The following is a 21,514-nucleotide window of genomic DNA, read 5'->3' on the forward strand; positions in this document are numbered from 1 at the left end:
AAGCTAAGAATTTTAAGAAGATTAGCCAAGTCACAGGAAAGGAAACCACTCTGTGAAAACTCTCTCTTTGGAATGATACTCACTTTAGCGTGGTTTAGCTTCATTCCCAAGCAGCATTCAGTTAGAATGAATTAAGGCCATGTTAACTCTGAATAAGAATATGGGATACTACTCTAAAATATGAGTTCAGAGCAGTTTTCCTCTGGCAGAAGTAAGATGTTGTTGTGTAGAAACACGCACACCAGTAATTAGTCCTCCTTCATCTCACAGTTCCTTGTGTGCCTTCTTTTGAAACTGTTCATGCAGCTGTTAATCAGCTAAACTGACCTGCTTTGAAACTAAATCGTGATAAACTTCTCTTTGAACGTTTCTGTATATAGCAGTATTTGCTTTTCTTTTCTCCTTGTGCAGAAATAATAAACTACTGAGAGATTTCTTCTAGCAACACCTACTTTAGTTGATCATTTAAGCATAGAGAGAGGATAAAATTCTGAAATGGATAAAACTCATGAAATACAGAGTGGGCTGAGACTGTAAAAAAACTGTATGGCTTTCTGAGGGAGATTTTGAAAGCTAAAGATGAGTTACTGGCTTATGCTGGCAACTTTAGTTCTGCTTTAACACTTCAATAAAAAATTTGGTTTTAGGCATGCATTAATGTAGTAAACTGGGATATTTCATATTAACTGGTTTATGCAAAATCAACTCCTGGCTATCTGTGTTACAGCCTTTTTTTTTTTTTTTTCCCCCCAACAGCAATGCAGACCTGCTTCCTTAGATGCAAGATAACATGTATAAATTATTTAGACTTAATCTACAGGAGAGGATTGAAGCCAGAATACATTATAATTTTGCAAACTGGCAGTGGCCCATGTGTGATTAGCAAAATGAAAGGACACACCTGCTGTGTTGGGTTTTGAGAAAATGAGGCCTTGGGTTCCTTAATGAGTACATCTCTTTTGGATGAAGATTCCTTAAGCAAGCCTATAATAGCTAAATTGCAAATTTTGAAGCCTGACAGATGTGATTGTCTTCTATTATCTAAAATTATCACCAAGCAAAATCATTCCATCTCTTAATTTTGTATATGATAATAAAATTAATTTCATGCAGAAATACTCTTGTGGTCACGCAGAAGCTTATCTAAAACCTTGGGATACCTGATCTGCTGAAATGAGTTGCAGAATTCCTTCTTATTACAGTGATTCTCAAATCTCTACTGACTAATAAGTATCATCATGCTGCATGGCAGCCAGATGTTTGACATCAGCCAAGACACTCCCGCTATTCAGTCAATGTCTTTGAGGCCAATTTTATGATAGATTTGTATCCAGAATAAGGATTGTTCTGGTCTTTCTCTTTCAAGCTGCAGCTTTTGGAACTTGCGTATTCCCAGCACCTCTTGCAAGGGATGTGGAGACCAGACACTTGGCTTCTGCATCAATCATGCAACTATTACAGCCTCCCTTTTTAGACCAGCTTGTCTGGGTATGTTTAGTATAGTGTAGAGACATCCAAGAAGGTTCCCCTTTCAAGTGTACTGATGCAGGTGGCAGGTTCCAGCTCTATTTTTAATTCTTTCTTTTCTTGAAGAGCTAAAATATGCATGAAATGGTCAATGTGCAGGGAGTAAAGTTTGACAGCTTCATGATTCCAGCACCACAGGGAAAAGATTTCTGGGATGAGGAACCGGCTATACTCCCTACCGATATAAATTCCGTAATAAAAGGGCTGAAGTTTGTTCTATGTTAATTTTAAAAAGACATAACGTGTCCTGGAAGGTCTGTCTTTCTTGAGAGTGTCCTAGAATAGTATGGGATGACCCCCTACTTATACCCCTCCTCTGAACTGCCTTGTTCAGAAAGGGCATAGTGACAAGGATTTGGAATGGAGAAATGCACTGTACCAAATCCAATTCTGCAGTTTCAGTAATAACTGGGTACAGCAGCCCATATACTCATTTTAATAAAAGAGTACAAGTCTGGAACTGTCTTTAAGCATGCTGATATCCTGACATTGTTTAAACTGCCATGATTTCTTACTCCTTTTCTCTAACTCAGCTTTCGTATGAGCTGCTAGATGTAAACCACACTAATGCTGCAGGCAAACAAGTTTGGATAATTTTTTTTTCTTGATAAAAGGAGATTGGAGTAGGCAAAAAAGGTCCATTTTGTGTGTTTAACTGTATTTATCACGCATCTGTTGCTCTACCTGCAGGGTCTTAAGGGTTATCTGGGACTGCAAGGGCCACGGGGTGAGCAGGTAAGTGATGAAAGCACAGTACACTATACCCTACAGATGAACAATTGAGGACAGAAGAATGCATAATCCAATGTAAGTGTTCAGTATAAGCAATCAGTGTAGATTACTGATTGCTTAAGGAAATACTTGATCATTCTTGACCAAAAATTCAGATTATTTAGAGATCAGTGTGGTAAAAAATGGTCTAAATGAAATGGAAAAGACCAGCTTCAACTACCACACTGGCTTGGCAGAGGTTGGTGTAAAATTCTTGTTAGAGGCACAGTTTGGATTCTCTCAGAACCTCTACTGAGTTAATGCATTCTAAATCTCCTAGCATGTAGAAAATGAAATGGTTATTTAGTGTTTTTTCTTACTTCCATGTCACTTCAAGAAGCAATCTGTATGTAAATTTCAAAGACATCCAATTGCTGATGCATCTTGTTAGCATTAACGAGGCTCCTCATGGCAGAGTAGATGGAAGCATGAGTCGTCTTTTGGATGACACTGAAAGGGAAACGGTGGTGATAACAGATGATAGACACCTGAAAGGAGATGAAAACTCATGATCATCTATGACTTTAATGAGTTTTATACACAAATCTTAGCTGAATGGGTGGTGATTTTTATTATAGGCCCACAGGCATTTTTCTGTGATTACTATAATTTAGCAGTGAGATAAAGAGATAGCCAGTGAAAAAAAAAGTCATTCTTAACATCAGAAGAAGAATGCCTCAATCTTTGAAGAAGTTGCAGGTGATAAGTAATCAGTTACCATGGAGGGGGAAAAGTGAAGCTTGCATTGAAAAGTAATTCTGCTCACTATTCATGCAATCAAGCATATAAGTTCCTTTGAAGGCAATTCATGTTCAAGAACGTGGAAACTGGTGATGTGCAACTGTTTGATATCTCAGTGTTCTCAGACCGCTGCTGTAAATATTTTCCTTCATTATTATCACTTAGAAAATCCTCTGATGTGACTTTTAAGAGAGCACTTGGGATGAAAGTTTTATTTTGCATGTAGTTCTTACTGCTGGTATTTTCAGGCCTGGTTGGTGAAGGAGATGAGTTAGACCAGTTACTTGTCATCTGTAGCACCTACCTGTGTCTGTAGTTTTTAGAAGCTTGTACAGTGAGGGCAGACATTCCTCTGAATTTGTGAATTGTGGAACCTCTTGAACAGCTGGTAACAAAGGAAAAGTTTTAAAAGATAAGTTGTAAATGCGATGATTCTACTGCTTAGTTTTTTAATATACGCATATTTTGAGGTACAGCTGAGCCAAAATAGGGCACTATGGATCCTAGTTCCATGATAGAACATCTGTCAGAAGATGAATCACTACCAGTTGAAAGCAGGTGACGGAATAATCTCAATGGCAGCTCATTTAAACAAAAAATACTGCAACCCCTTTTTGCATCTGCACTTCTGAGTTCTGCTTCCTAAGACTGCTGTTTCACCATCAGCTGTGAACAGCTCAGAGAGGAAGCCCTGGTCCAGTGCTATGGTAACACTGACATATGACAGCGGGTGGAAGGGTCAGGCTGGGAGTGTCCAATTTATGGAGTTGGCTTGATTAAAATAAAATTAACTGAACAGAGGTAGGTGGAGCTTCCTATGTCTCAATGATGGGGCTGTGCCATTTGGCACCATTTCAGAAAAGCACATTTTTCTGAAAATAAACAGTCAGATGCGCAGATGTTAAGTAATAACACAACAAAAAAATGACTTTTGGATTTGATTAGGAGGAAGAAGATGGAGAGAAGTTCTATACATTCATAACTAATCCAGTGCTATATTGACCTGATTCTGGAAGAAACAAAGAAATTTGGCTTTGTAAGGACACAAGGATTCTTCTTTAATGAAACATTTAACACATTTGTTGAAATACAGCTAAGACCAGTGCAGTTACTTCATTATAAGGACCTGTCTCCTATAGTTGTCCTTAATTGCTTTTAATAAATTGCATCAATGTTTTTTTATTATGGAAATAAGGGGTGCACTGTTGTATTTCACAAAATCTTACTCTGCTGTAATGCTTTTTAAAGGATATGTAACTGAAATTGGTGGAGTTACTTACACATGATGAGTAAATTTTAGGGTGTTGCTGTCCAGCTTGCTTAAAAAGCAGTTCTTCCATGCGCTTAAGCTGTGTCATATGACTAGGTGTTAAAAGAGAAATGATAAAACAAATAAACTCCAAAACATGACATTAAACCTGTTTGTTGTTTCTTTCCTTTTTTTTTTTTTTTTTTTTTTTTTTTCCACTTAGGGAATTCCAGGAATGGCTGGCAATATTGGGGCAGTTGGTTACCCTGGCAGGCAGGTGCAGTAACTATACTAATGCCTTTGAAGTTTGGGGGTTTTTCTTGTTTGTTCTTTTCAAAAGTACCATATCTAACTCTTTTGGAACTGCAAATAGTATAAATGTATTTGTTTACATCCTATCATTTATCCTTGAAACAAACCTCTTTCACAGGTAGTGTCCTTCAGTAATGTTGAGGCTTGTGGCTTTTAAACTTGGATGGGTTAGATGCAGTAATGCAGTACCTTTCTGGAATACATAAATGACATTACTGAATGTCTACTCCTTCATAAATCTCTTGTGGTTCTATGCATTTTATCTTTTTCATATTTCAAGTCCAGAAACAATAGGAAACTGCCTGTTGTAGTATAGTTCCCCCTGATTTTTACCAGTGTATTTACTTCACTGCTGAAACTATTTCTTCAGCCCTTTAGGGAAACAGAACATTAAAAGATATCCCCCCCCCCCCCCCCCCCTTTAGGTATTTGAGAAGGAGAATTAATAAAGCCAGAAAGCAGCTTTCTATAAACACAAGCACTTATATAAATACTGATTTTATTTTTTTTAATTTACATATAAGCTAACAGATACCTCAGTCCAGTAATACAAATAAGACATAAAGTAGAAATATTAATTATTTTCCCCGGATAAAGGTATATGAGCCAAATTCAACAATTGACTTTTGTGGTTTTGTGTCTGCTTAAAGGGTGAATTTGACCAATACTTTAGGATTTTATTGGATTAGGTTTGTAATGGCTATATATTTTAAAATTCCATTACAATATTTTATATAGTAATGGATGATAACATGTTTGTGTTGAATCACATAAAATGTTCAGAGCATTTGGACTACCTATGCTATTCTGACACTAGCTTGAAAATTGGAAATGTGTCCAAATATAAAAGCTTATGAAAAATCCTGTAACATTATGTCACTGTAATGCCAGATCACTGGGTCTGGAAAAAAATTTTGTCCCAGAAGAAATAATTTTAACGTAAAGGCAGTTTCAGTCATTGTCTAAGTTTCAGCCATGAATTAATGGGAGACCTTTCTGAACATGGTCCCAGGGGACTGTTTGATGACACCCTCTTCAATCCTAATCATTTTAAGAATGTATTGCCAGTTTGCAGTTAACAAATACTGTTACAGTTCTTTAAATAGAGCATATCTGGTTGTTTAAAATGAAGTACAACTCATGTCTTTTTGTAATAGGGCTTAGCTGGACCAGAAGGTAACCCAGGTCCTAAAGGTGTAAGAGTAAGTAAGCATTTTAAGCCTTTTGGTATACGTGTCTATTTTTACCCATACATAAGAAAGGGGATGAGGAGTTTAATTCAGCTCTGCCAGTTGTATGCCCGCTGAACCACTCTGTCTTTACAGAACCAGCAAAAGAGAAAACATAGTGTTTCTTTCAAAATACGTGTAAGGATTTAATTTTTTTTCCATGGTGAGCAGCATGGAGCAGTCTTACATTGTTGCTCTTCTCACTTGGAATGCATGCAGGCAAGAGAAGAAAAGCAATACTGAATGTGGGGGTGTGAGAGCTGGGAGTGAAGAGGAGTGGACATTTCCTGCCTGAAGCATTATTTCCATAATGGAAGCTGTCAAGAAGGGAGACTTATCTGGCATTTGCAATCTGTAACAGCTACAGAAGTTGATAAAGGGAAATGGTCTTGTCACATAAAACCATAAAAGTGATCTTGAGATTTTAGAATGGTTCAGTTGTAGTCGTGTATATCCCAGGGACTGAAGGCTCTTAATGCTCTGCTGATTCAAAGTTTGCTTTTGATTATTCTTGGAGGTAAAATAGGTCAGCTTTTTTCTGGGTTTTTTTGGTTTTGTTTTGTATTTTGTTCTTTTTAATAGGCATGTGTCCATGCCTACACACGCTTGTATATGTATTTTTTTAGACTGACTCTCACCATCGGGCAGTAGGCACAGGTTTCCAGAAACTTGCATGTTTGCTGATTGCACCTAGGATTTGAAGGAGCCTTTTGCTAGGTGTTTTCAGGCCCTCAGCTCATGCTGTACAGGTTGCTGAGCAGTGTGCTGTGTTCTCAAGTATCTATTAAAATAATCTTACTGTATTGCTAGATTTGCTTTTATCCTGTTTTTAAAATGGAGTTACTAAAAGCCTTTACCTGCAGCAGCTTCTTAAACATATGTCTGGTTTTTGGGGGTAGGGTTTTTTGATGTTAGTTTTCATTATAGTGATGGAAAAAATTAGTTTGTCAGGATCAAGTGCCAACAGATATTGCACCCTCAGGGATTGTATCTTTTACATTTCTTCAGTTTATTTTTGCTCAGATTCTCAATGCATTTTTGTCTCATTCTCTTCTCAACCAACAAGACATTAAGTGATCCCAGTCATTTCCTGAAAAGTTACTACTTCTCTGTTTACACAAAGCTAAAAATGGCCAATATATGAGTAATTTTAGGGAAAAAACACCTGTCAGGTCTTAAGGCTAAGTCCTGTATATGAATTCTGCAAGCAACTTCCAATAAAAACAATGACACAGCCCTGTTGAGACATACTACTGTGCCATGGAGGTGTATAGCAACATGATACAAAGTATCTTTAGAGCTTTAAGTTTAGAACATTCCTGCAATCAAACTATACTCTGCTTCTCAGCTGTCTTAAGAAACTGTAGGAAAAAGAAGTGCCTTTGTTTTCCTTACTCTCATTAGGACTGGATGACAAGACGGGCACTTACTTTCATAATTAAAAAACAAACAAACAAAACCCAAAAAACAAAACCAAATCATTACAGTTGGAGGACTGGAGAGAGAGAGAGAGAGAGAGATGAAACCAAAGGATTCTTTTTTAGTAACTAATAATATTTTTGTTCCAATCTCAGTTTGAATCTGGTAGTGCAGAATCAATCTCTACTACTATTTTGGAAATTGTACTATCATTTCTGCTGAGTCAACAGCATGTTTCTATGTCCATACAACTGATTATATGAGAGGATCTATTTCTGACTTTCTGAGGGGAAGATGGGAGAGAAATGCATTGTGACTGAACTTTAAGACAAACATTCTGCTTATGGAAAGGTAAACTTTCTAGGACTCTTGCATACAGTGTTATTAACGATGAGAACATCTTTTCTGATGTATTTAATGAATAAGGTTAACTTCAGCAGCTTTTTCATATTTCATTTATTCTAATAAATAAGGTCTCTGATGCAACTTTGTCTTATTGGAACACTTTCTTAGTACTTCTTTATTAATTGATTCTGTACCCTTATAATAGGAAATTGGTTTTGCTGTTGGTTGGAGAGTAAATCCTAGTCACATTTAAGTTGTTTGAGCTTCACTGGTAATTTCAAATGAGCCTGAATTTTTATCCCTGGATCTTGAACCCACACCTGGGCAATACTGAGGGACAAGCAGTGTTGGTGGGAAGCAGCCTTGTAATCAAGAATTGTTGTTATGTTTTTAGGGTTTCATTGGACCTCCAGGTGTGGCGGGACAACCAGGACCTGAAGGACAAAGGGTAGGTTTAATGGAATGTTAATGAAATATTGATGTTTGTGTGGTAATGCAATATATGCTAGAATGGGGAAAAAATGTACAAGGTATAACTCTTCATTTGAGTCTTTGTCTAAAAGTAAAACTGATGTGGAGGAAATTAAATAAATAGGTCATGTCTAATTAGTCTAATCAATGAAATGCACTGGTGCTAAAGTTAAATGGGGAGCAGCTGTAAATTATTATTTGAATTTAATCTAGAGCTCCAAGGATTAGGGGTATTTTTTTCTTACCACTAAGGTCCATAGTGAGTATTTTTTCATTGAAGCAATTTCGTTCAGTCAATAATTAATATGTGTGAGTTGTCAGATGATGTTTGCAATAAAACCAGTCATGGAAATCTTCATCTCTATCACTCTGTGCTTGAGCTTTTTCTTGCTTCTCTTGAGCACAAAGGATGTCTGGCCATGTACTTTGATGGAAGCAGGATATGGCCCTTCTTCATAGTTGTTCTGATGTGGCCACAGTACACAAGCAAAGTTTGTGTTCCTTCCCTCCTGTTATAGGACATTGTCTCTATCATTCTTTGCTCAAATCTTTTTTTTCTTTTTTTTCTTTTTTTTTTTTTTTTCAATGGTGCTTCTTCTCACACTGTCTTTTCCAATCACGTGCAGGTTTAATTACTTGAGTTTAAGCTACTGAAGAAAAGAAAACCTACTTATGATGGGTTCTTTCTTTCTCAGGGCATCCCAGGCTTCCGTGGAAAAAGAGGTCCTAAAGGGAGACAGGTAAAGCTTCTAACACTTGTTACAATTTCTGCTGCCAGTGTAAATGCATCTGTAATTCACTCTAACTTTAATCAGCTGAAAAATGTTAGGTTTATTTTTTCCATAGATTACTTTCTATTGTTTCCAGTTAGTACTTTGCAGTACTGCAAATTCTGTGCAGGTTATAACTACTAGATGTTCTGAAGTGAGGAAGACTTGTGATGAGCCTTGTGGCTGGTTACTGATATCAGCTACCTGAGGGTTAAAAGATGACAGAAACACATAAATATATTCTGTAAAATTAGTGTTAGCACAAGGTACAGATATGATGCAAGGTTCATAGTCTGATTTTGGTGTTGGTTTGAATGCAAATCAGCTGCTTCTAATGTCTGATATTTCTGGACTATGGTAAATTAAAGCTGTCCTCTACTTAACATATATTTCTACAGCTGAGAATAAACACAAATCTGCCAAGTATACATTATCAAGGTTTACATATTTCCTGTGGTATATCTTCAATGCCAAGTGTTTTGTTTTCTGCTGCAACCTTATTATTTTAGGTCTTTGAAGCTGTCCAGGAGTTTCCAATTTTAACTTGCTTGTGGTTTGAGATTGGAAACTGCGATAGCATTCGCCAGTTGCATACCCAGTTGCACTCAGCAGTTTAGATGACTTTCATCTAGCATGTTGAACAAGCTTGTTCAGCAGTAGTAGTGTGATTACCATCGTTTGGCCCTTGATGTATGCTCTGAAAGTTGTGGAGGATTCCGTTTAATTATCTTTTGTCTTCTGTGTGATCTAACACCAGCCAAAAAAGGCACTAGCCTTCAACAGAGTTCCTTTTGATGTAAAGACAAGCAGAGAAAAGTGTCATTAAGTTGAAACACTGCTCTTTCTGACGCTGCTATCAAATTGTTAAGGTATAAAATCAAAGTAAGGATCTGGTTTTTAATTATTCAGCTAGCAGGACAGGGTGCTCCTGTTCTTGTTGATCATATTGTAGTTTGCTTATAATTTTAATCAAATGCTGCTTTGTGCATCTGAGTCTTGGGCAAGAAGGGCTCTGTGCCATTGGTACCTTGCAGTAGTTGGCAGTGTGTTGTACTGCTGAGTCACGTGCAGCATTTAAGAAGGAGAAACTGGATGGAAAGCAAAGGCTTGTGCTCAGTGTGGAAAAGAAAGAGGGGGTGACAGCAGGGTACTCTGAAAACGTGTTTTGCATTATAATCTCATTCTCAGTGGCAGGTTTCACTGAGGCTTCTGATAGCCAGTGTAGTAGTTTGTTTCAATCCATAACAGTTGGTTCTGTGCATGCTATGGTAAGCAGTTATTTTTCCTTTACGATAAGAGCACAACTTTTATCAGTGCCAGGCTGCGTTCTGATAAGGACTTTTATTTATATAAATCAATTCAGAGAGGTTTCACATAGGTGACAGAGCACCAAAAGCACCTCTGCACAGTGTCCATGATTACCTTTATTCAGTACTGATTCCTCTGTAATTTCCTCAGTCCCAAGGTTCATTCCATATCCTTTCTATGATCTATAAAGTACTTATTTGACTAAAGGCTACTAATGTAGGGACCAAACCAGAAGAGCAATCACATGGGAACCTGGCTTGAAGTATTTTGCTGGATCACGGGCTTAGAGAATGTGTGTTATTTTAACCCCAGACAATGATAGCTGTGATAACAATGTCTTTCAACGCAGTGCCCTGGAGTTAACAATGCCAATGCTTTGGGGCAGGGTGCTGTCACTAAAGGAAATTTGGCATGGGAATTGCATAGTGCCTGAAATCAGGCTCCTCACCTTGCGTTCTAGGATGCAACTTATGTCTTTGGACAAAACTTCTGTCAATAATAATACTTGGGAAAAAACCCCATCGGACTGCCAGAGATCCTTCTGAAAGAAAACAGATCCCAAATATGATCTCATTTTTGGAAAGTAATATTAAAGTATAAGAAAAGTGGATCGTACAAGGGATTGTACACTTACAATTCAAAATGGTACTACTTAGCAGGTTTATTGAATAGTTATTCGTATTTGTAACATCTCTGGCATATTTGAAATGGAACAAAATATTCAATTACCAAAATCTTTATTGTGAAGATTATAGAGTGAGGATTTGTTTGAATTTTAGATTAGTTATGCATACAATATGATTTAAAGAAAATATTTCATAGTAAAAGCATATGTATTCAGTTTCTTTCCATTGTATGCTTGTAATATGAAATTTGGCTAGTTCTGCAGTATTTTTAATGCATTGTCTGTCCTGTTAGTATGATGCATAGTGCTTTTACATACATAGTTTGACCACGTTTGGGGGAATGTTTTTATATAGTTTTCTTCTATATGGGATTAGTTACAACTAGCGGTCAATGTGACAGAACTGACCTTGTAAATTATACCAAGAATTTATTAATCAAGTCCATTGTAACTGTAAAAAGAGTTCAGGTTCTGTTTTATATTAAAATTATGAATAGTCATCCTTTGTATGCTTTAAACTAATGTTACATGATAATATTGATGTAATAAAACACTTGTTGCACCGTACTATTATTGTATTACTTCCAATTTTAGACTTTTCTGACCGTTCTGTGTTGCATTTTCCTTTCATTTTTCTGCTTGCTAAGATAGTTTTATCAGCATCAGTTAGAAGATACGTGCTGTTGAGAATGCGGTTATGATGACTGTTGGTAATCTGTCCCTTTCGTAACTCATGCTATGCTGGGTCCCTGCTGTATATAAGCCATCATCTCTGACCTGCATCTATGATCTGGTGGCTGGTAAAACTGTCCTGTTGCATCCCCCATTTCACTTTTGATGCCTCATTTGTGTGTTTCTTTTAAAAAAATTATATTCATGTGTGTTATGGCAATTCTGCCTCTTCCAACATCTACCGATGGTAGGCAGTACAACCAAAATATTATGCTGTTAGGGAAAGGGTGATAAATTAATCTTTGTCTACATCCTATCAGCTGGTAGCTTTTAACAACATAGGCACTGTCAAATGCCCATTTTGCATGTGTGAAATTTTACAGTACATTTTCAGAGTTGTGCAAAAATTCGGCCAATGGTGTACAGATTGAGAATCAATGAAATCTGCTTTATTGACCATTAACCTATGAACCTCTACTGTTTAAATGATAAGACAGTAACCATATAAAGACCTGTACTGTCAGATCTTACAGTAATGGGTATAGGTTCTTATTTGTGAGTTCCATGATCAGATCCTGAATAAAAATGTCATTGTTGTGAGAGGCATTCCTATCTTTTGCTTTCCTGAATTTGCAGGAGAATACAGAAAAAAAACTCCAGCCAAAATCAATCCAAAAGATGGTACAGGGAGTGTTAAGCATGTCTCAGATTAATTCACAGTATCATGCATGATGATGGGAATTAAGAGCCTATTAAGTTGTTTCAACATATTGTTTTAGCAGTGTGTATGCATATATATACACACATAAAAAGTTGCCTTAACCTTCATAGAATTTTGGTTTAAGTTATTACTAAAGCCAAATATTGCTTAAGCAGCGCTTAAACTACTTTGGTTTATGATATGATTTTTCCACCTCCTTGCCACAGTTTTATATTGTCTTCCTGACTGCTGTTCATATAATAGTGTATGATGGTGCATATCCTCCATTCCATTAAGGAAAGACACTGCTATACTAAGTCCTGAGCTGGACAGCTATGTGGATGTTCTCCAAACAAGGTAGATTAGAAAGTCCAAATTAGTTGTACCTTTGACCTGCAGCAGGTTTGAACACAGTCTTACAGAGGTGAAAGGTTCATGCCTCAAAGTACTGTTCCTGACACACAGGGAGGTGTAAAAAGACATTCAAACATTGAAAAGACAGAGTATTTAATGTAAAAATTATTGTAAGGATGGAATTTGCTCCTTTTCCCTATGGAGATGGACTAGTAATGCTCTGGTGCTTTGCAGCTGATTTCTTGAGGTCAGTGCATCTCTCTGTTATCTCAGTACTCTAATACTGTGTGAGATTTTTCAGTTCCAGGAAAAGTCTTTTTCCTGTGAGCACCTTAGCTTTGATTTTTTTTCCAGGCAGGATTTCCCTTTCCAGCTTGGTATTTTGCAAATTTTGTGACGGGCTCTTCTATGAACCTTACAATGTAATTAAAAAGGATGTTGACTTCTCTGTCGATCTGTGCTCCACCCTTTCTCCTAACTTTATACAGTGATAGGAATAATGAAAATATGGCTTGGTGCTGCTTCAAACTAATAGCATGAGTTTGCTATTAGCTTCATGTGGCTCTCCCAGAGAAACAGTGAGATCTGCCAGCAACAGTACACTGATAAAAATTAATTAAAAAAACCCAAACAAACAAACAAACAAAAAAAACCAAACCACTTTTCCCCAGCAACTCACGTGCTTCTGCAGTGGGCAACATCAGAAAGAAGTAAAACAATCTGCAAAATGCTGAGAGGAAGCAAGAAAGGTTAGAGCCAGTGAAGTGGTGGATTTCCATTTCGCTTCTCAAGCAAGAAATGGAAATTCTGTTTCAAGCTTCGATGCTTGACTTGGCCAGTCAGATTTTTTTCCCTGTCCTGATAATCTAGTCTCTGAAGTCAAAACTCTGATAAAATGAATGAGGCTTTTCCATGTCTTGTTTGAGTTATTGTTTCAGTCTCCAGTGCAGACTAAGGCAAGTGTTCACATTGGTAAGGACAGTGTTGTGCCAGAAAGCTGAAAAATTTTATTTCTAATGAACATGTGTCTGAGACTGAGACTGCAACCATTAATATTTGGGGAACAGTCAGGAGAGTACAAAAGACAAATGTTTTAGTGAATGCTGCAGGTAACAGGAAAAAAAAATATTTGAAGTAAAAATACTAAATAGGAAAAGAGACTCCAAACAAACAATTCAAGTAATACTTGTTTAATGTTGCTCTTAAAGCATTCGGTCACCTGATTTTTGCCCTATGCTTACATTGTGTATAGTTAGATCTGTTTTGGCTATGATTTTAGGAGACAGACAAATACCACTATTCTATTCTATTCATTTGAACTACAGAGCTGAAACTTTCTGCTTCTCCCATTCCTCTATCTCTCTCCCTGAATCCACTTGCTAATGTCCTAATTCCTATAGGAATTCAGTGTTCACGCTACCCTTCGTGTCTTGGATAATACAGAACAAGCATTCTCTCTTCTGCTTTAGGGTTTTCCAGGTGACTTTGGAAATAGAGGCCCCCCTGGTCCAGATGGGAATCCTGTAAGTATCAAATTGTGTGTTGATTGACATGGTGAAATTTGTAACGCTCAATATTAACTCCCCTCCCAAATGGAAAGGAGACTTTTGCCTCAAAAGCAGTGTCTTGAAGTCCACAGGAAAATTTTGGACTGTTAGGTTTCCATGGAAATTGCTGGGACAGTACTGTAATAAGCAGTGGTATAAAAGAGAGAAAAGAACCAGAAAGCTGCTGAGAGAACACAATTTCCACTGCTGCATGTGCTGACTGCCTTGAGAATCAGATGTCTTGCTGCCCTCATTGCATTACTGATGAATGTTTTGTCTTCAGAAATTCTTGCATTGGCTATGACTTTGCGTTGTTTATTTAAACCATTATTCTACGATCACCTTAACAAAATGGGATTCTGCATGTGTGCCAAAACCCTAGCTTTTGTATGCTTATGCATTTGATAGTTGATTTCATCCTTTGAACTGTTACTGAATACAATTATGCTAGTATGTCTTTTAGTGCATTATAATCAGCATGATAACAGCTTTGCCCTTGGCAGCATGTGCAGGCTAAAGTGCTCTCATGGTATGGTATTCAAATCGTGGCACAGTCACATCACTTCACTGGCTGCCCTCAAAGGAGCTTTGCTGTCTTGCTGTATTTGTAGGGAAACTCTGGCTGCAGACTCCAAACACAGGTTTTCTTTGATATGAGAAACCAGTGAAAGGGCTTTGGGCCAGACAAGTGAACAGCACTAAGTGCTGGGCAAAAGAGCAGCTGATTTGAATCTGCTTTTAATTGTTGGATGCTCCTTTAGAAACTACTCCCAGTTTGTGTCTAAAGGTTGTTCTGATATGGACCAGAGTCAGCAATTGGGCAGAGATGGTCTCCTTTTTGAAGGCTTGCCCTTTCCTGACACCCATCTTGTAAGCTTTTCTAAAATAAGTTTCTATGAATTTTGCTGGTGGGTTATCAACGTTTGGTGTCAGCATTTTGGAACATAGGAAAAAAATTATTTTGCATTTCTGGTCCCTGAGCAAGGTTCCCCTTGTGGGAATGTCAGGTGATGTCAGTATGGTGCTTCTCATCTTGAAAGCCTTCTGAGGGGTTGTGAGTGTCGCCAGCTGCTTTGCAAATGATACAAAAAGGTTAGTTCTTCCTTCCCCTCCTGGTACTCCCAAGTTTCCCTCCATTCCTGATAAAGCAGATATTGTCTTTCCACAAGATCTGCAGAACAACAGTACTTTAATAGAAACAAGCTCAGAAAGCCTGGATCTGAAATTACAGACTTGCACTTTACAAAGAAGCCTGTTTTAACGCAAGTGTTTGCAAACAAGTTCCTTCTAATCTGCCAAGACAGCTGCTGATCTCACTGCCTTCTCAGACAGGCAGCAACCCCTCTCCCCTCCTCCCCTAAAACTCACCCTGCAGGGCTTGTTCAGGCAAGGGGCCAGAGCTGCAGCTGCAAGGGGCTGCAATACTAATGGGATATTTACAGAGCCCGTTCATGAGCTGGCAGTGGAGAGCAGGGGCTGCCTGGGAAGCCTGTAGTGGCAGGAACTTGAAGGGAAGACATTTCTTCCCATGTGCTGACTTGACACTAATGATATTTGTCTCCATGCCTGATTTCTTCTGCTTAACAGTGTAAGTCCATCCTTCATTTCCACAACACCCTCTCAATTCTCTGAGGATGTCAGTCTGCCTTCGAGGATGTTGCTAGAGCATTCAACTTCCCATGTGGTTAGTTTGGAGCAGGTTTGAGAAGGTGAATAGGCACCAGAGGAGGGAGGAGAGCACGAAGGTGTCCTCTCTGCCATGCCCAGCAGCCATGCCCAGCAGCCATGCCCTGTTGGACAGCTTCAGAACGGGCTCAGTTTTGCTTGCATAAAAATTCCCCTTCACTGTGGGTGCTGATGGGCTGCAGTGAACCCTATGTATGATATCCATTGACTAGCAGGTCCTAGGTATTGGGACAGCCAGCGCAAAGCATGCTGACCTGGAGGGCTACAATACCCCTTTCACTCAGGGCAAAGAGATTTGTCAACTGTTTTCTGCGATGTTTGGATTTTTAGCCTCTGCTGAGTTAAACTTGAGTGCAACAGAGGCATTAGTAGAGTACTGTTGAATCTTACTTCTGCGTAAAGTACAAATACTGTAGTTTGTATCAAGAAATAATTTTTCATAAAGAGAGTGTGGCCTTTAATTTGCAAAGTTCTTTCTATGAACTGAGCTGGTGTTCTATTTCTCTTTCAAAGGAATCTTAAAGTCTTGTGGTGTTTGTTTTCCACCCCAAAAAAATTCTTTTTTCTTCTTCCCACTTTAAATATCATGGTAACAAATCTCGTATTCCTTGGTAATGCAGGAATGATTTCGTCATGCAAATATCTTGAGATCTAATTCCACAATCAGGGATTTTAATAAGCATGTTCCCCTATACAGTGATAAGCTGTCATTCTTCAGGAACTCTCTGTAAGAATCCCAACTGACTTGCTTTGCAGATCACTTTTTGTTTAATCTTATCACTGGGAATTTTTTAAAATTGTAAATTCAGATAATTTAAAATTCATTTTCTTTGAAGGGAATTGTTGGTGGTGTTGGTCCTCCTGGATTTCCAGGACTAAGAGTGAGTACACTTTTATTACTTACTTTGATATGGCTTCATTAGAATATTTGTCTTGTTTGTTTGTGAAATAATAAAAATGAATGTAAGAATCCAGGAATTTAAGCAGATTTTGGTTTAGTTAGCCATGATTTTAATTAAAATCACTCTACAAAACTGCTGTCATATTGCTGGTATGGAGTACTTCTATACTTGGTTTGGATTTGTATGCTTATTTCTGATCTGGTGTGTCTGGGTTTTTTATTTGAAATAACCAAGTTTGCTAGTTTATACCCCTAAAGCCAGCGTTACTTTTTCAAAAAGTGCAATACTTTCAAACATTTTAACATCCACAGCCCTCTTTCATTCCTGTATATGGCTACCAAATTCTAAGCGGCATTAATTCCTAAGCAAAATTACTTTATCTTGTATACAGTATCATATTCAAATTTTTAAAAATGTTTTTAGAATAAGGTTGTGATGCTCGTTATGGAGTTGCAAGCTGCAGTTGTATAAATACAGTTGCACAGACAAGCTCTGTGACATGAATGAGTCCTACAGGAGGTGGGAAAGACTGATACTTTCATACCGTGTAGTCTTACTCCCTTATATTTTAAGTAATTCATGTGTTTACTGATTGAGGACCTGGATTTGATTCTTGATGTTGGCTCAATCAAGTCTGGCTGCCCAGCTGTTTTCATAGTTCATAACATGTGGGAGAAAATAGCATGTTTACACTTGAATTAAGAAAGCCATGATTGCGTCCAGTGGGTTTTTGGTTGGTTTGTTGTTTTTGGTTTTTTTTATATATCTGGAAATCTGAAACATTCTTGATAAGTTTGTTAGTTTACACTGATGGTCATCCAGCTTTTCCTTTGAAGTATGACAGTTGAGTTCCATTATTATTCTCTTCTTAATGATTTGTTCATAACAAAAAATATTCCTATAAGTCGTCCCTTGCTGCCTGATTGGGATTGTTACAGCATTGCTATAGTGAAGACACACAAGCTTGGTCAAGGAACTTCTGTGGCTTCCAGCCTTTGTCATGCAAACATGACTCATTGTGTTCTTGTCAGCTGACATATTTGAGCTAATTAAACCACTCATGAGACGAGAGGTTGCACTTTTTGAGAATTTGCTTTGAATTATAGTTTGCTTTTCTTTCTTGCAGACAGTCTTTGGAATTTTATCTCAAGGACTTTGGTAATTGTACAAATGTATCTGACATTTTTAAAAAAGCCTACTACATATTACTTCTAAAAAGATACTGTTACTGATTATTTTGACTAAAACTTAGTCAGCAGTTTAGCCCTTCCTAGAATTCATGAGCATAAATGTTTGCATGGTCAAAGCTCCATTTGCCATGTTGCTGAGTTGCAGTCACTTACACAGAGAGATTGTCAATAATTTTTTGTGAAATATAGAAATTATTTTCAATCACCAGTCCAAGCCTTTGCCACTTCTACATAGCCAAGGTATAACTATAAGAGCTATTTCTTGGGGGAAAAAAAAATTGATGGCATATTTAGATTTTGACCAGCACGAAGTCAAGAATTGTTTTGCCCGTGAACTCCATTTGAATGGCCTGCCATCTCTTGTTTATATGTGGGACTCTTTTGCATAGTTCCAGCTGTGCATAAGAGCATTGATTATGTGCCCATGTGCTCTACGTAATTTGTATTCAAAATAAAGACAAGAAAGTAAAGCATAACAACTGACATTTCTTTCTTCGTTATGTACAATTACTAAGCTAATTCTTCCTGTGCATAGTTTTTAGTTTCGCAATGTGACAATTTGGAACAGGACTTTTACAGGGAGCGTGCTGATATTCACATCTTTTGTTGACCTGTTTGACCCCCAGAACTGTTGGAAACTTTACATCATCTGCTGCAGCTCCATTTGACTGCAAGGAATTAGGGGTCTTTTATGGAGCAGAGAGCTCCTTTGATCCCTACACTTGTGTGTTTGTAGCTGAGGTGTAAGTATATATGCTGAAAAACAGTGACATTTTTGGAGGCAGAAATAATTTTGCAAATGAGCTTCTGGTCTTAATAGAGTTTAGTGCTTGGGATGACAAATGTGTGAACAAAAGTATGTATGTGCAAGTGCTTATGATGTAGAAACGTGGCTCCATAAACGTAGGGTCATTGTACATCCTTCTGACAGCTTAATAGATCTTACGGATATATTGGGGTGTTTTTAAAGGTATGTTCTTTTATTTAGCCAAGATACATTAGCATTGCCACTCAGGGGCAGTTAACACTCTGTGGTTGATAAGACCTTACTGGTACAGTAAGATTTTGCAGTTGAGGAAAATGGCCCAACATTTCCTCCAGATTTTTGAACACCCTTTGGAAGCTCCCAAAGATCAGCAAATCTAGTTGGGGTTTTGAAAAAAGGTCGGAACATGGCTAAAGAGGACTTCACTATCTAGTGGCATGAGTCTTTTGTGAATACTAACACAGTGTATAGGCAGCATCAGTAAAATTTACTATTACGCACTCCTCTGTGTCTGCATTACATTATATTAGTTACTCTGGTTCTCACTTTCCCAGGCAGTGAGATAATTGGAAGAGCTGTGCTTTGTTCCAGCGTTTCTTTACAAGGGACCATTGCGCTCTTTAAACTGTAGCAGAATTTCACCAAGACCCCAGGGGAATTTCAGGTGACCCCAGTGTCCCCAAGTACAGCTTGTGTGGTGCAGCCCTGTTCCTTGACCGCACCTGCTCTCTGGGTTTGTGGGTTTGTGCACTCTGGCCTCTGTTTTCACATGGCCCTTATTCAAGCAGATGCTAGTGGTCATGCAAAACCAAGTAAAGAACTAGACTTCAATGTTTGTTCTGGAATACTTAATCAATTATACCACATTATACTATTACAAGATGCCGTATTGAGCATGAGATTAAATATATTATTCTGGCAGAAACAAACAGCATTAATTCAAGTAGCTTGTCCAGCCCAGCTGTATGCAGTGTCAAGAGCTAATTATACTTTTGTGTCTGTTCATGAGAACAACGGCAAAGTGAGCAGCATCAGCAAGCTGAGTCCAAGAATTCCTTGCTTCCATGATTTCTTCAATATACAAAGCTGTTGCCAAGTTCAGAGTTTTGGCTGGCTGAGCAGTCAGTCTCTCAAGATTTGCAAGGCCATGAGTTTTAATAAGACGAAGACTTTCAGAAAACTTACGACTACAGTTATCAGAGCTAGCTTTTCTTTTTACATTTTTTTCTTAAAAAAAAAAAACCAACTAATACTAGGAAGTATTAGTTTTCCTTTTCTGGTATCACGTTTTTGACAGGTAAAAGCAATTTGGTTTTAGTTTCACTTGTCACATAGAAATGGTGGAAAAGGTACGCTTTATGTAGCTGAAGTAACTTGTTTTCTATCTATCAGCAAGTTTTAACCAAACTGATAAGCAAGTGCTAACATATAGCAAAGCTGTTGTAGATGGAGGACGATTTAAAAAACTGACAGACTTACTAATTCAACCCTTTTCTTATCAGTGAGATAATATTTCAGTTTTATTTTTGTGTAGTTCCAGTTCTTTGCTGTTAATTGGGTCAGCCAATATCTCTGGAGACTGACAGGAGTTTCATCAACCGGAATTTTGTAAAGCTGTTTTGGAACTTCCTCCCATTGCTTTTGTAAACTACATTTCCCAGTTCAGTATCCCTCTGTGATTTTTCAATCAATGCTATTGTTACCATAAGTATGCGTTTCAATGTACAGTATCATTAATACAGAAGTGCCTTGCTGAACTAGAATATATAGCACAAGTAAGAGACAGCAATGTAAACAATTTATCTTGGCATCTGCTAACATGACAGAATATATCATTTAAACAGTCATGGAAAGCTAAGGCAATATAGAGTGGCAGTTTTCCTGGGAGCTTTACCAAGCACCATTGAGACGCTAAGTCATCAGTCTTCCTTTTTCTTCAGTGAGCCATGAGTCTGATGATGGCTGCAGAAGAATGTTTTTGCTAATATTGCTGAAAGAGTCTTCAGAGAATAATGAATGTGTACTGAACTGGAAATCAGTAGGTGTCCATCTCATCTTTTCCATGTCACTCTTAGCAAGTAACAAAAGATTTCTGTCTTCATATTTGTTGCAAAACTCTTGCATAGCCACAGAGGTATAACACTGCCTTCCTTTTTTTCCCAGAGGGTAGAATAAGCAGAAAGTAGAGAGACTTCTCTGTCTGTAATATAGTTTTAGTTATTGCTAAAGCATTTCTTATGTTTAGCTCGCCATCTTTCATTAATATTATTGCTGTTGCTGTGTTGATCTTTTAAGATTCTTTATTTTTTTCATTTCTGGTTCACTTTTCTTTTTCAAGTCATAAAACTGTCCCTATAAATCCCAGAAAGGAGAGATGTAGTAAGGTCTTTGAAGGTACAGGAAAACAGAAAACGTTAGCATGCTCATCAGAACTTACGTTAAGTTTGCACACTTAGTATTTTGGAAGAATCCCATCTCTTTTTTTTTTTTAACTTGTAGAAGTCACTGAGAGATGAGAAATCCTAGTAAAAGTCACTTTTTATGGCATTACTCATGATAGAATAATTCCTTTAAGCCAAATTCGATGCTTACAGAGCAGTGATGTCATGTTACCCTAAGGACAGAGGCAATAGCCACCGAATGTGCAGCTGCAGTACAAAAGAAAGCTCCCTTATTCTGCATTGCCTAATGCACTGCTATCTTCTGATGAATACATAATCTACAGGAAAAGAGGGAAGTTTGGTTTCTTGTGTTTCTGCTAATGTGGTTGGGAACTGTAAAGGTGGAGGGCTTATAATATGGATACTTTTTTCCCCAAGAAATTAGCCTGAAAAATATTTTGGTTTCTCTCTGTGGTGCAGAAAATGCCACATTCTGTTGCCAGTCTTTAAGTTAATGTTTAATGCAGTCACCTTTCTTGCTATCTCATA

General features: G+C 37.7%; 1 protein-coding gene across 4 annotated transcripts in view; it reads left to right on the top strand.

Moving 5' to 3' along the window:
* Positions 1–21,514, top strand: part of COL24A1 (collagen type XXIV alpha 1 chain) — a 155,013-nt gene that overhangs the window by 37,955 nt on the left and 95,544 nt on the right. For 3 of the 4 annotated variants that reach the window (XM_075508461.1, XM_075508463.1, XM_075508464.1), the window contains exons 8-14: positions 2,218–2,262; positions 4,512–4,565; positions 5,758–5,802; positions 7,988–8,041; positions 8,760–8,804; positions 13,963–14,016; positions 16,563–16,607. In XM_075508461.1, the coding sequence (XP_075364576.1) occupies positions 2,218–2,262; positions 4,512–4,565; positions 5,758–5,802; positions 7,988–8,041; positions 8,760–8,804; positions 13,963–14,016; positions 16,563–16,607 (342 nt within the window). The remainder of the gene's footprint in view (positions 1–2,217; positions 2,263–4,511; positions 4,566–5,757; positions 5,803–7,987; positions 8,042–8,759; positions 8,805–13,962; positions 14,017–16,562; positions 16,608–21,514) is intronic. The other variant, XM_075508462.1, reaches the window with a different exon arrangement.

The sequence above is a fragment of the Mycteria americana genome, chromosome 7, assembly GCF_035582795.1.
Source record: "Mycteria americana isolate JAX WOST 10 ecotype Jacksonville Zoo and Gardens chromosome 7, USCA_MyAme_1.0, whole genome shotgun sequence".
NCBI classification, from domain to species: Eukaryota; Metazoa; Chordata; class Aves; order Ciconiiformes; family Ciconiidae; genus Mycteria; species Mycteria americana.